The sequence below is a fragment of the Meriones unguiculatus genome, chromosome 8 (genome assembly GCF_030254825.1).
Source record: "Meriones unguiculatus strain TT.TT164.6M chromosome 8, Bangor_MerUng_6.1, whole genome shotgun sequence".
Classification (NCBI taxonomy): Eukaryota; Metazoa; Chordata; class Mammalia; order Rodentia; family Muridae; genus Meriones; species Meriones unguiculatus.
Window position 1 is genome coordinate 2,264,546 of NC_083356.1, and position 13,580 is coordinate 2,278,125.

Consider the following 13,580-nt stretch of genomic DNA (forward strand, 5'->3'; position numbering starts at 1 on the left):
GGTTTCCTACCTGGCATGTCCCTGGGCAGGTGGGCTCCTCAAGTGGCAGGTGGGCCCTAAAAGCTCAGGGGAGCTGGAGAGGAAAGGATGGCCAGTGACAGAGTTCGGGGTTCAGGTGACTGTTGCTTGGCTTGGGGAGACTCATGTTTCTAGCCATTCGGAAAGCGTGGCCGCCATGGGGAGGGGCAGTGATGTCCTACCCTGGCGCCTTGGAGTGGGCCAAGGGGGACACAGACCACCTGCTCTCCTGTCCTTCTCACTTGTCTCTATTCCTCTGACGTCTGCTGGGGTCCCCTAGGATGTGTGCTGGCATTACCAGGGACCCTGGTCTTCCTGAGGACGCGGGTGCCTGAGAGGCTGAGGCAGATGCCACTAGAGCCTAGACACCATTCTTTCTCTGCACACTTACTAATCCGAGCGGCAGCCGGGCTGAGCAGAGACAGCCGTGACCTTACCCCAACAGGCGTCCTCCCGACCCCAGCCTGGCTGAGGCTCTCAGAATTTGCTAGGATAGCCAACCCTGCAGGCCTGCCTATAGAATTCTGACCTTCCAGGGCAGGAATGGAGAGTCCATGCTCCCTAAGAACAACTTGAGCAGCGGTCAGAACTGTGGTGGTGGTGGGCAGGGGGCTGAGGGTCCAGAGAGGGATGTGAAGGTGTGTCAGAACTGGTCAGAGAAGGCTTCTGGGCTGTTTTTACCTTTCAGGGCCCATCAAAATACCATGCTAGAGTCACAGGGAGGCAAAGGATTACCACTGCCCCTCTCAGCAGAGAGAGAGAGAGAGAGAGACAGACAGACAGACAGACAGACAGACAGACAGACTGGGAGAGGCAGGTCCAGGGTGGAACTTGGATAGGCTGATCTCCGAGGTCTCACTGGAATTAATACCTGGCATGACAAGAAACTGAGTTTCTCAGCCTCCAAGGACCACACAGGGGGACCTCAGAGCCTGGGATGAGGCAGGCCACCCAGGGAGTCAGAGAGGAAGCCCAGGAAGAGCATCCCCAGCCTCTTCCCCACTCAGTATGAAGGGAAACAGGCAGGCTGGAGCAGGGAGCTCAGATCAGAGAGATCAGAGAGGCTGAGGAGAACTTTGTGGTGGAAGGCTGAGGGCCCAGTTACCCTGGAGACGGTCAGGGATGCAGGAGCTGTGGCTCCCTCAGGGGAACCACTGTCCAGATCCAGCTCAGGACGGACAGACAGGGCCCTGATGCTGGGTGAGCCCTGGGCTGGGAAAGGGGGGAGCCTGGCTGTGGGCAGCAGCCACGTGCTGCAATGGAACAGGTTTCGCTTTGACACTCGTCAGCTGGTGACGTTGGACCAGTCACTTAGCTGTCATCGCCTCAGTCTCCTCAAGTGTAAGGTAGGAAGGTTGTAATGGTCAAGTGTGGCCAGGTATGGAGCTACACGCCCTGTTCCTATTAATTCCTCACAGAAACCTTACCCCTCTCTCTCTGTCTGTCTCTCTCTCCCTCCCTCACATATGGCTGTTTGGTTTGCATGTGTATCTATGCCACATGTGTGTGGTTCCCCCAGGGGCCAGAAGGGGGGGCAGATCCCTTGGAACTAGAACAGGCAGTGTGAGCTGCCATGTGGGTGCTGGGACTTGAACCCAGTTTCTCTGGAAAGGCATCCAGTGCTTGTAACCACTGGGCCACGTGTCAAGCCCCGAGACTTATTGGTTCAGCATGCACGGGAGGTGTGTGGAGGTCCCAAGCCAACCCTCCAGCCATGGCATTTTGCCACCATCGCCTTCCCGGGCTGCTGGCAAGGCTGGCATCTGTGCTGTGGTGTCAGTACTGGGTGAGGAGGAAAGGACTCCGCACCCACCGAGAGGCCAGGAGCGGCTCCGCCAGGCTCGGTCCCTCAGCACTCTTCCCTAACACCTGCCCTCCTGCCCTCCTGACCGTGCAGAGCTCACGGCTTGCAGAGCCCTTGCCGCACCGACCAGCAGCCTCCGTCCCACGGGTGTGAGAAACGCGCACTTCCCTCAGGACCACGCAGGAGGGAGAGCAGGAGTAGCCTGCACCTGCTCAGCTGCCAAGCAAGAATAATTCGGGGGCTGGAGGGCTGGCTGGGGGGTTAAGAGCCCCGGCTGCTCTTGCACGGGACCTGGGTCTGCTTACCAGCACCCACACGGCAGCTCACGACCATCGGCAACTCCAGTTGTAGAGGACCGGATGCCCTATTTTGATCTCCTCGGGCACCAGGCATTCCCCTGGTGCATAGAGCAACATGCAGACAAAAAGTACACAGAAAGTAAAGTTGAATTTTAAAAAGAAGTGATACCGTAGTAATGATAATAATAATAAACTTCCTGTTTTCAGCCTTTTACAGGTTGACTCCGGAGACACTGACTCCAACTTTATTAGTTATTTCTGTGCATTTGTGTGTGTGTGGTGTGTGTGTGTATCTGCATGTGTGCTGGGGCATGATTCCTGCCTGCTTGGGTGTGGGCTTCCTACAGCAGCCTCCCTTCACCGAGGGTAAAAAGTGAGGAAAGAGTTAAGTTCACAGAAGAAATTGGTCAACACCAGCCAATGGCAGGCCCTGCTCACAGGAAGCACCTCAGTCCTCCTGATGAGACTTCAGCTCTCTACACAGCCTTCCCCCTGAAGACCCCAGCCCCAGAGCCCCAGATCCCCAGAGGCCCCAGAGCCCTGGCGCCCCAGAGCCCCAGGCTGAACCTAAGGAAAACATCAGCTCTGGGCTAGAGAGCAGAGCCAGTCTATCAGCCATGTGCTGTAGAACAGGAGGGGCGAAGGGGGGAGGAAGAGGAAGAAGATTCAAAGACTCAGAGCTGTCTGGGTTGTCAGCAACAAGGCATGTTGTGTGGGATCCCAGCTGTGACAAAGAGCGATGGTGAAAACTAGGGCAGTGTGAGGCTGTTATGGACTTGGTTAACCACAGCAATGGCCAGCTCACCCACTGCAGCCAACAACAGGGAACTATGACCCATCTATGTGCTATTGTCACAACCTTTCTGTAAACCTGAAACTGAACCAAACAACGCAGGTTTTTTTGTTTGTTTGCTTGCTTGCTTTGATGAGACATGGTTTCTCTGTGTAGCCCTGGCTATCCCGGAACTCACTGTGTAGACCAGGCAGGCCTCAAACTCAAGGATCTGTCTGTCTCTGCTGGCATCAGTCATGTTCTGCCATGGCCAGCCATGATGTAGAGCTTTGTTTTTTTAACCAAAATTTCTTTTTAAATAGTGAAAGGTTTCCTGGGCCAACGTGTCAGCCTTCTTCTGGAGAAAATGTCCTCTTCCTCGGCGTGGGCTAGTCCTGTTGTGGAGGCCATGGCCGGTGGCCAGGCCCCCTTCTCGGCCTTGCCCGGTTTCTAACTGTGGAACCCAGGCAGTCGATAACCTCTGCGCCAAGTCTCCTCAAAGCAGGAGTTTACAGGATCATTGAGAGGGTCAAATGTTGTGGATATAAACATGTTTTGTTTTGGTCCCAGGTGTGGGATGTGGGCTGATTCCGATGGTCACAGCAGCAAACTATTTGCCTCATGTGGGCTCTGAGAGGGGCTCCTTGTCAGGTGCAGGTAGTTTAAATCCGAGGACTCTGGAGAGAGAATAAATGCCAGAGCCCAGAGAGTGTGGAGGGTCTGAGAAAGAACAAGGCTGCTCCTGGTCGCCCTTGTGAGACAAGAAGATGGAGATCTCCTGAAATGAGGACTGGACTGGCTCCAAGGATCCTGATGACCCTGACCAGCAGGAAGCAGCTGAGAAAGAACTGTGCCTCCTCTCCCACTAACCCTTTCTCTCTTCTCCCCGGTGTTGGGGTGTTGGAAGGGCTTGGGGTGAAGTAGGAAGAAAAAAAGGTAAAAGAAACAGAAATAAAAGTTTTTAAAAGGTACACCAACAGGTAAATATATGCACGTATACAGTAGGCACTGTAGCTGTGGCTGCTGTAGCTATCAGGAGCATACAAGTGCGTGTCTGTGGTAAATGTCTGGGGGCAGGGAGTGGACACCAAACTTGCAAATAAAGCCCCACAAAGTTACCAAGAGGCTCTTCAAAGATCTCTCAGCTTATTGGCTAGTAACCCCACCTAAGAGCCACCTAAGGCAGGCGGCTTCTCTTGACATTCTATTTATTGTTGCTCTCTCTCTCTCTCTCTCTCTCTCTCTCTTCCTCTCTTCCTCCCTCCTTCTCTCCCTCTTTCTTCAGACAGGGTCTCTGTGTTACCTGGACTGCTCTCAAATGCATAGGCTCAAATGATCCTTCTGTCTCAGCCTCCTGAGTAGCTGGAACTATAGACCTATGTCTTATTTTCAGCAAACATGCTATTTTCTATGCATTACAGCCCAGATTTTGTAAAGCAGTCAACCTGTAGAAGACTGAAAGCAGGAAGTTTGTTATTATTATTACTACTATGATATCACTTCTTTTTAAAATTTAACTTTAATTTTGTCTGCATGTCGCTCTATGCACCAGGAGAATGCCTGGTGCCCGAGGAGATCAAAATAGGGCATCCGGTCCTCTACAACTGGAGTTGCCGATGGTCGTGAGCTGCCGTGTGGGTGCTGGGAGGCAGACCCAGGTCCCGTGCAAGAGCAGCTGGGGCTCTTAACCCCCCAGCCAGCCCTCCAGCCCCCGAATTATTCTTGTTTGGCAAGGAAGTAAAAGCAGTTCAGGCTGTGTTGCCAGTTGGGAGTTCTTTCCTTCTAACCTCGCCGCCTTCTTCCCAAATCCCTAGCTCCAGCGTCAGTCTTTTCTCTGATCCGTCCTGCTGCTCTGCTTACCAAGCAGTGAAACAACCTTTGGTGCTCGTGGCTTGCCTGTAGTAACCTGTGCTCTTGTTTAGTCCAGGCTGGGGGTGGGGGGGAGGCTGGCGGCAGGAGCCGAGGCAGCCGGCCACCTTGCGTCTGCAGGCGGGTAACGGCTTGCCTGTGCTGGCCTCCTTTCACCCAGTCGGCTGAGCCATGCTCCCTGCATTCAGGGGGCCCTCCCTTTCTCAGTTAAGCATCCGTGGGCACCCAGAGGCGTGTCTTCTGTGTGGTCCTAAAGCCCATGAAGTTGAGGAGAAAGATGAACCAAGCGTGATTTCCACCAGACGAATGGCGTGCCGCGCACGCTTTTCTACGCTCAGCTCTTTATTCGATACAGGTTGTAGATTTTGTGCGAGAACGGTTTGCTTTCTCTCGCTTTGTGACGTGTTATACAGAATAGAGTGTGTGCGTGTTTCCACGATAATCACGGTAGCCAGTGCCCCGCTGGCAGACACCGGGTCGGTCCCATTCCCCCCTGCAGACTCTGACTTGGCGAGAGCAGGTTCCTGCAGACAGACGGTTGGGAAGCACAAAGAGGCCCAGACAGGACTGGGTCTCTCTTGCCTCCAGCCTGGCCTAGCCCTCCTCCCCATGTTTCTTTGCTTCCTCCTCCTCCTTCTTCTTCCTCTCCTGGTATCTCCAGACAGGAAGAGCCAGGCTTCGGTGCCCTGCAGGCCTGAGGACCAAGCTGTACTGGGTGGTGCGGGAAGGTGCCTTAGAGAGGAGGATCTTGGGGACTTGGGACCTGGGACCGTCCCTGAACGGCAGCCACTGGGAGAGCGTGCGCTGATGGCTCTGGGAGGGGGCAAAGGCCTGGGGAGTGGGGACTGCCTGGGGAGGATGGGGTGCAGGGGGCGGGGGAGGGGCGGTACCCAACAGCTCCGGCACCGACTTGCCCCGGGTGCCTAGCGTGGGGGGGTGGTCAGGGCACAGCGTGTGGCAGGCTGTGCTGAGAAAGGGACTGGCCAAGCTGGTGGTGACAGTCACAAAGTGGTCCAGCACACCCCCTTCCTGCGGAGACTGAGCAAAAGAGAGGCTCAGGGTGGCTTGCAGCCTCTCCAGGAGGGACGGGGCGGCCTGGGCCTGGGCCTGGGCCTGGGCAACAAGCTGGGCCAAGGCTGGCCATTCTGGCTGGTAGCATAGGCTGAGCTGCTCTGCCCGGGGTCGCCTCAGCAGCTGCCTGATCTTCCGCACTGTGTCAAAGCTGTCAGTCAGAACGGCCCACTCCAAGGCTGTCCTGCCCCGGACGGGATCCACTGAGCTCAGGTCGGCACCTGCAAGTGGCCCAGCGTGACAGGGAGGGGTTAGGGAGCTGTGAATTGTGCAAAGGCGAATCCCTCAGCCATGGGGTGGTTTAAGCAAGATTTAGAACACCTCCCAGACTGGAAGCCCAGGGCTGCAGCCTTCTGTGTAAAAGACAGGAAGCTACCACAGTCAGGACTGGGGGAGCCAGAGAAACAGTCACTCTGAAAGGAGAAAGACAGGGGGTGCCCTTCCTTCCCGGGAAGAGCTGGAGGCAGGGATCCCTCAGAGAGACCAGCAGAGGGCACCGTTAGCCACCTCAGGGAATGATGAGGGCTCTGAAGCTCCACAGAGAGAGCTGTCCTGGACAAAAGGCTCCGGCTGCCACTGAACACTGCCTGGAGCTGAAGCCGGTCCCCGCAGCTGCCCTACCCCACAGCCGTGTTCCTCTACCCGGGTCTCTGGCTGAGGCAAGGCCGGGACTAGAACTCTAGGCTCTGGTTGTGGGTCCCACCTCGCTGCCTCGCCTTTCCCCATTCCCCATCTGATGCCTGCACTCTCAGCTGGGCCCTCTGTACACAGAGCTGCGGCTAGCTGCACCAGCCGGCTGCGGAAGGGTGGCGGCCTGTCCCTCCTCCATAGGCTGGCCTGGATGCGCTCCGGCCACACTCTCCCAATGTAGCTAAGTGGTGTCTGGGGGTGGTGGAGGAAGTGGGCCGCACACCTGCCATGAGGAGGGCGACCACACACTCGGAGCGGTCCCGCATGGCCGCCTTCATCAGAGCCGTGAGCCCGCGCTGGTCCCTGCGCTCCAGGTCCAGGCCGGCAAAGTAGTTGAGCAAGAGACTCACCAGAGGCACGTGACCTGCAGAGCCGGACACAGAGCTAGGTTGCCCAGGTACCAGGGCGGTGAAGTGGGGCCAGGAGAGCCTTGTGCGGGGTCTGGGGCCCACGGGGGTGGGGTGCTGTGTCTCACACCTGCCTGAGCGGCCAGCATGAGGGCCGTGTTGCCGTCTTTGTCCTGCTGGTTCACATCCAGGAAAGGACAGCGGCTGAGCAGAGCCACAATGGAACCAAAGCCGTGGTAGCTCGCGACCATGAGACCTGTCTGGGGACACAGCAGCTTGGAGTCCCCCACTTTCCAGTAAGGTCTCCTTGGGACCCCCTCCCCTAGCTCTCACTTTTCAGAGCCTGTTGGAACCCCCACGGGGAGGGCAGGTCTGAGCTGTCCCCAGCTGCTCTGCTGAGACGGGGGCATCTCACCCTCCCATTGCTGTCCACTTGGGAAGCCTCCTCCGGGGAGACCCCGGCGTCCAGCCTGGCTTGGAGTTCAGCAGGGTCGTTGTGGACGCATGCCCAGTACAACGTCTTCACGTCGCAGCCAGGGGTAGGGGTCTCGGTGCTGGGGCAGGACGGTGCCTCGGACATGGCCAGTCCTCTCTGCAGCACCGGCGGCTCCTCTGCCCGCAGCCTGGGTCCCTCTTTATTCAGCTGGCGGCTGTGATGGAATGCGGGGAAACAGCTTCTCCCGGAGTCAGCTGCGGCAGCCTCCCCAGGGAAAGCCTTCACCCGGGGGAGGGTGTCTTCCCCCCGCCCAGACCCAAGTCAGGCAGCCAAGGCCTCTTACTGTAGGTCAGGTCCCCAACGGGGCTCCTGACAGGGGTTATCACCCCCCCAAAACTTACCTGGGGCTCTAGGGTCTCCAAAAGGTCACCACAGCCAGCGCCCAGCCTGCGGCTCAGAGCACCCCTACACCCCAAAAGTGCACTAGCCCTTGTGCAAAGCAGCTGACAGACTGTGTGTCGCCAGGAGCCGCAGGTGACAGATGGCTGTGCCTGCAGAGCTGCCACAAACTCCTTGGGGCTGAGCTGGGTCAAGCGGGTTAGGGAGGGATTGGGGGCCTGGAGGGGTGGTGGGACTATCTGCCATTGCTCAATCCCTGCTCCAAGGCCCTGCTAGGCCTGGCTGGTGGCCGCAGCTCCAGCCAGAGCTGAGCCTTCTCACCGCTAAGCCGAGGCCTTGCAAGGGAAGCATGCTGAGGGTCTGCGTGCCCAGCTGTGGAGCCCCTGCACTTCAGAGGAGCAGATCTGGGGAGGCGGCCGTGGCTGTGGTGTGGGGAAGGTGTGAGCATTAAATAAAGATGAGTGGGGAGGTGGGCTCCAGGGTTTGCCCAAGGAAATCAAAAGGTAAGCAGTTGTCAGCAGCTGGAGAGGGGGGTCAGGAGCGCAGAGTGCTGGCTGCTCTCCCCAAGGACTGAGGTTCCACTCCCAGCACCCACCAGGCAGCTCACAACTGCCTGGGACTCCAGGCCAGGGAATCTGATGCCCTCTTCTGGTCTCTGCAGGCACTGCAGTCATGGGCGGTCCATAGACCCAACATACAACGGGCAAAACGAAACAAAACAAACGCACCGTAAATAAAAATAAACATTAAAATAAAAATAAACCTTAAAAATGGGAGTATGGAAATTATGATGTATTGAAGTCAATGGATTAGATTTGAAGTTTTACGTAAAATAGTAATAAATTTATACTGTTTTTTTTTTCTTCCCCAAGACAGGGCTTCTCTGGGTAGCCTTGGCTGTTCTGGACTCGCTTTGTAGACCAGGCTGGCCTCACATTCAGAGAGCTGCCTGCCTCTGCTTTCCAAAGTCTGGGCTCAAAGGGGTGCGCCACCACGCCCAGCGACTTTTACAAGTCGCTAACTATGCTGCAGAATTTGTTTGTCCTTCACCCCACCCTGCATTTTAAAAACCTGTCCTACTGACGTCAGTTAGGATCTTGATGGGGTGGGGCTGACCTGGAGAGCAGGGTTCAGTCTGGGCTGGACCCAGCCTCCATCCAAAGCCAGCTTGCCTGAGGCGGGCCAGGCACCACAGGCTGGCTCTGCAAGCGGCTTCCTGATTCACCAGCTCCTGCGCAGGCAGAGGCCACGTGACTGTCTATTCGGCCCGGAGCCGGCCTTTCCAGCCCTTCCTATCTGAACCAGCCAGTGGTTATTTCTGGTGCGTGCTAACGGATGCACGTGGCCTAGCAAATAGTTTTACTTTTCACACACAAAATTTCAAGGACTAGCAAGCTGCCGGTATTGGTTAAGGGACCAGAGGGCCCCAGGGCCTTACCTGGACCTCTCCTATTTTCCCTCTTAGTCACAAGATGGCTGCTCTACCCCAAACCATCCGAGTAAGACGTGCTGAGTGTGCCTTGTGGAACTCGGTGCAGTACTCAGATGTCCAGGAGATTGTAGGGCACAAATCTCTGCTCACGGACACCCGCCCACCCACAGCTTCCTTTTTCCCCCCGAGCCAGGTCCGATTGTGTAACACAGGCTCCAGCGGTAAACTGTAGCAGAAGTCGGGTGGAGGGAGGCAAATCTTCGCTGTTTCACCTGCTCCCCGCTGCTCCCTGCGGCGTGGCATCCCGCGGAGGCGCGCAGGGGCGTGCGCCCACCACGTTCGCCTCGCCAGGCTCCTTAAGGAGCGGTTTCTTCTGGCTCACAGCGCTGGGGCACACTCCAGCACGGCACAGACGTGAGCCAGGGCGGGAGGCTGAGGCCCGGGCCACACGGATCTGCAGCAGGAAGCCACGGAAGGTGAACGTCCGCGCTCCGCACCCGGAATGGCACCACCCACCGTGAGGGTGGCCCCGCCCCTCGGTATTGTAACCTGGATAATCCCTCCACCGCAGGACCTCAGGCTTGAAGGAAGGTGTTAACCCTACCATGCCCTGGGCTGCTGGCAGCTTCTCGCCGCTAGCAGACAGTGCTTTGGCGGGCACCCGTGGATTCCTCCAGCCCTGGGCCTGCTGGCTTCAGGGTACACGCGCGTGGACCAGGTCTTGCCATACTGCTCTGTTTTACAGTGTTCCCGCCTCCAGTGATTTTTGTTTCCTCCTTATCCAGGCCAATGATTCATCAACCCGACAGACAGAACTAGGCAGCCACATCCCCACTTAACAGGGAACTTCTTGGAATCACCAACGTGAGCCTGATCCTCATATCTAACAACTGCTTTCCAGTGGCTGCGCAGTCCACGCGCCTGGATGTCTCAGCTGACACAAGAATCCCAGAGACGTATGCTCTCACTCCAGTGAAGGAACGGGCCTGCTAGCAAGAGCAAGCAGGCAGACAGAGCAAGCTTGCTTCCCTCTTTGTCCATATCCGTTATGGAGGCAGAAGCAGGCAGATTTCTGGGTTTGGGGCCAGCCTGGTCTACAGAGTGACTTCCAGGACAGGCAGGGCCACACAGAGAAACCCTGTCTCAGTAAAGCCAAAAAAAAAAAAAAAAAAAAAAAAAAGAAAGAAAAAGGAAGGAAGAAAGGGAGAGAGAGAAGAACAGTGCTGGTCAGGATGAGAGAAAGAGGAGCCCCTTACTTCCTGCTGGTGGGAGTGTAAATTCATGTGGCCTTTATGCAAGGATCCTGTGAGTTCCTCAAAGAACTAAAACAGAAACTCTCTACCCGCTCTACCGGCCCTGGCCAGCATGCCTGGACGCCCATGTTTACGGGGAAACTGCTGAGAGCAGCTAAGATGGAGCAGTCCAGATGCTGGTCAACAGATCAGCGGATAAAGAAAACGTGGTCACATACCATGGAGGTTTACTCAGCCATAAAGAAGGATGAAGTTATATTATTTTTGGGAAAATGGATGCAACAGAGACAATCGTGTTAAATGAAATAACCCAGACTTAGACAAATATTGAGTGTTTTTTTCTTTTCTTTTTTTTTTTAAAGATGTATTTATTTATTATGTGTTCAGTGTTCTGCCTGCATGTACACCTGCACACCAGAAGAGGGCACCAGATCTCATTATAGATGGTTGTGAGCCACCATGTGGTTGCTGGGAATTGAACTCAGGACCTCTGGAAGAGCAGCCAGTGCTCTTAACCTCTGAGCCACCTCTCCAGCCCCCGAGTGTTTTTTTTTTTTCAAATGGGGAGTCTATATTTAATTTAAAAATTGTGAAATGAAAACAATGGTAAATTAGGAAAGAAAAGGTGTCTAAGAGGAAGGGGACAACAGAAACTAAGGCAGAATAATATTCCATGCTTTGTTTTAGATGTGGATTTAGATGTATGACATGAAAACAGAAATAGGCGCTGGAGAGACGGCTCAGGGGTTAAGAGCACTGGCTGCTCTTCCAGAGGTCCTGAGTTCAATTCCCGGCAATCACACTCCCAGCTCACAACCATCTACATTGGGATCTGACATCCTCTTCTGGTGTGCGGGCGAACATGCAGACAGGGCATTCATATACATAGAATTAGTAAGTCTTAAAAACAAACAACAACAGAAGACAGCCTTGGGCTGGACTGATGGTACAGGGCTCTTGCAGAGGACCAGGCTTTCTTCCCAGAATCCCGTTCTCACAACCTTTAATAACACTCCAGGTCCAGACAGAGGCAGGTGGATCTCTGTGACTTCAAGGCCAGCCTGGTCTGCGGAGGGAGTCCAGGACAGCCAGGGCTACACAGAGAAATCCTGTCTTGAACCCCCCACCCCCCCAAACAAAACAAAACAAAACCCAACAACAACAAAAAGAAAGCAGAAGGGAAGCCGTGAGGGAGAAGCTGGGGCCCAGCTGGGGGTAGAACTGTGATGGTTGCTAAGGACAGTGATGCACACGCATGAAAACATCGTCCTGAAACTGTAAAAACCGGAAGCCTGGCAGCGTGGATGTAGCTTGGTGGTAGATGCTCACCTGGCACGCAGAAGCCCTGGGTTCATTCCCAGCAGCCCAGGAGTTACTGAGGCCAAAGGGCAGTGGAGCCCTGGGCCAGCAGGGAGGCGCTCTGGAAGGCAGAGCGGGAATGCTCTCTGTGTTCTTAGTCGCTGTGCCCTGGCCTCTGGGACCTTTGCTTCTGCATTTTTGTCACCTCTGACAGTGGAGGAAGAGCTGCAGCCTTGCTTTCCCTCCCGGACTGAGTGGACAGACTCCGAGGCTCCTCGGCGGCTCTCTCTCCTGACTTCTGCGCCACTCTACCACACACAAGCTTGGAATTTCCTTCAGCATTTGGTGCCGTCTTGCCAGACCACCGCAGTGGCAGTGGGACACTGAGTTTGTGGCTCTGGCTGTATAAGGTGGCGAGCTCTCACGTTTTAGGGTGTTTCACAAAATGAATTTTTTTTATTTAATTTTATTTTATGTGCATTGGCGTGAGGGTGTCGGACCACCTGGACCTCCTTACAGACAGTTGTGAGCTGCCATGTGGCTGCTGGGAGTTGAACCCAGGTCCCTTAGGAGAGCAGACGGTGTTCTTAACCACTGAGCCATCTCTCCAGCCCATGAATTTTTATTCTTTCACACATAAAATTGCAAGCAAGATCGTTGAATTCTCTTTAAACCTTTACAAAGGACCTATTTATTGATTTAGGTTTGTATGTGTTGGTGTCTTTGCGTGGCCCTGCACGCCACAGGGCATGTGTGGGAGTGAGGGCATCTGACAGGAGTCATTCTCCTCCCAGGCAGTGCCCAGGATCACCTCCGGTTGTCCGTCACGGCAGCAAGCCCCTTGACCTGAAGAGGGCTCTCCCAGCCCAGCTGCTGAAAGTTTTAAGGCTTTAATAAACATGGATAGGAATTGCGTTGATCTTATAGGTTAACTGGGGAACAGAGTCCGCCTCTCATTGTGGGTCTGGTACCAGGTGAAGACAACCCGGATGGCGCCTTTTTCTCCCTTCAGGCAGAACACAGCTGATGTCTGTGAGCCAGGAAACAGATGCTTAGTGGATTCTGCAGCCTTCATCTGGGACTTTTGTTTTGTTTTGTTTTGTTTTTTTGAAACAAGGTTTCTCTGTGTAGCCCTGGCTGTCCTGGATGTGCTTTGTAGACCAGGCTGGCCTGGAACTCACAGAGATCCGCCTGCCTCTGCCTCCCTGAGTGCTGGGACTATCTTGGACATTTAAACTCAGGGCATTGGGGATCACACTGAGGCCCTCATGGTTGCCCAGCGAGCACTTTCCTGGCAGAGCAGCTCTCAGCCCTCAACAGCCGAGGAGAGCCGGGCATGGCGCCGGGCTCATTCCCAGGTTTGCCTCTTGCCTGTCACCAGGGTTAAGGTTTTTCTGCAGGGTGGCCTTAGGTGTCTGCTGTTGACTGCCAGCTTTTATTGCTATTGTTAGTTGGGTGCTGGGATGCCTTGGGTGCTTTTCCTCCTTTTTTTTTTTTCCTGAGACCACAATTTTTGCTGAGTTAGATTAGTTACAATGAGAGCGTGACACACTCTCATTTATTCAGCTGCTTAGATTTGAGGCCTGCTTCACAGGCAGGAGCTCATGCTCCATATTCTAAACCCGACGGGAAGACCGTGTCTGGGAAGGTCTCAGACGCTGAGGGAGCCAAAGATGCTGCCGCCCTCAGCTGTGGCCATCATCAGCACTGGCTCTAACTCAACCCTGTGTGCTACAAAAAGTAAATGAAGGAAAGATAAAAGAAGATGAGACGATGTTTGAGGTGCCGGGGGGAGTTGAGGGAGAGTTGGGAGTGGACACGATTAAGATACATTATTTACAAGTGTGAACTTGTCAAAGAATACAGAAAAGGTATTCTAGTGAAATAAACA

General features: G+C 54.9%; 1 protein-coding gene and 1 long non-coding RNA gene across 7 annotated transcripts; one reads left to right on the forward strand and one right to left on the reverse strand.

The window, feature by feature from the left end:
- Positions 1–5,054: 5,054 nt before the first annotated feature.
- Positions 5,055–9,600, reverse strand: Ankrd33 (ankyrin repeat domain 33). 6 transcript variants are annotated; one of them, XM_060388579.1, is made up of 5 exons: positions 9,144–9,600; positions 7,286–7,520; positions 7,001–7,130; positions 6,747–6,887; positions 5,055–6,054 (listed from the first exon to the last, which is right to left on the reverse strand). In XM_060388579.1, exons 2-5 carry the CDS (start codon positions 7,448–7,450, stop codon positions 5,357–5,359), a joined length of 1,134 nt encoding a protein of 377 aa, XP_060244562.1. In that variant the 5' UTR covers positions 7,451–7,520; positions 9,144–9,600; the 3' UTR covers positions 5,055–5,356. The 6 variants fall into 6 exon arrangements, with proteins under 6 accessions (XP_060244562.1, XP_060244560.1, XP_021510086.1 ...); XM_060388577.1 differs by having other exon boundaries at positions 7,286–8,369; XM_021654411.2 differs by having other exon boundaries at positions 7,708–9,600.
- Positions 9,541–10,327, forward strand: LOC132655738 (uncharacterized). The gene is made up of 2 exons (XR_009593528.1): positions 9,541–9,676; positions 9,923–10,327. It is a non-coding gene; the product is annotated as an uncharacterized LOC132655738 (long non-coding RNA).
- Positions 10,328–13,580: the final 3,253 nt, after the last annotated feature.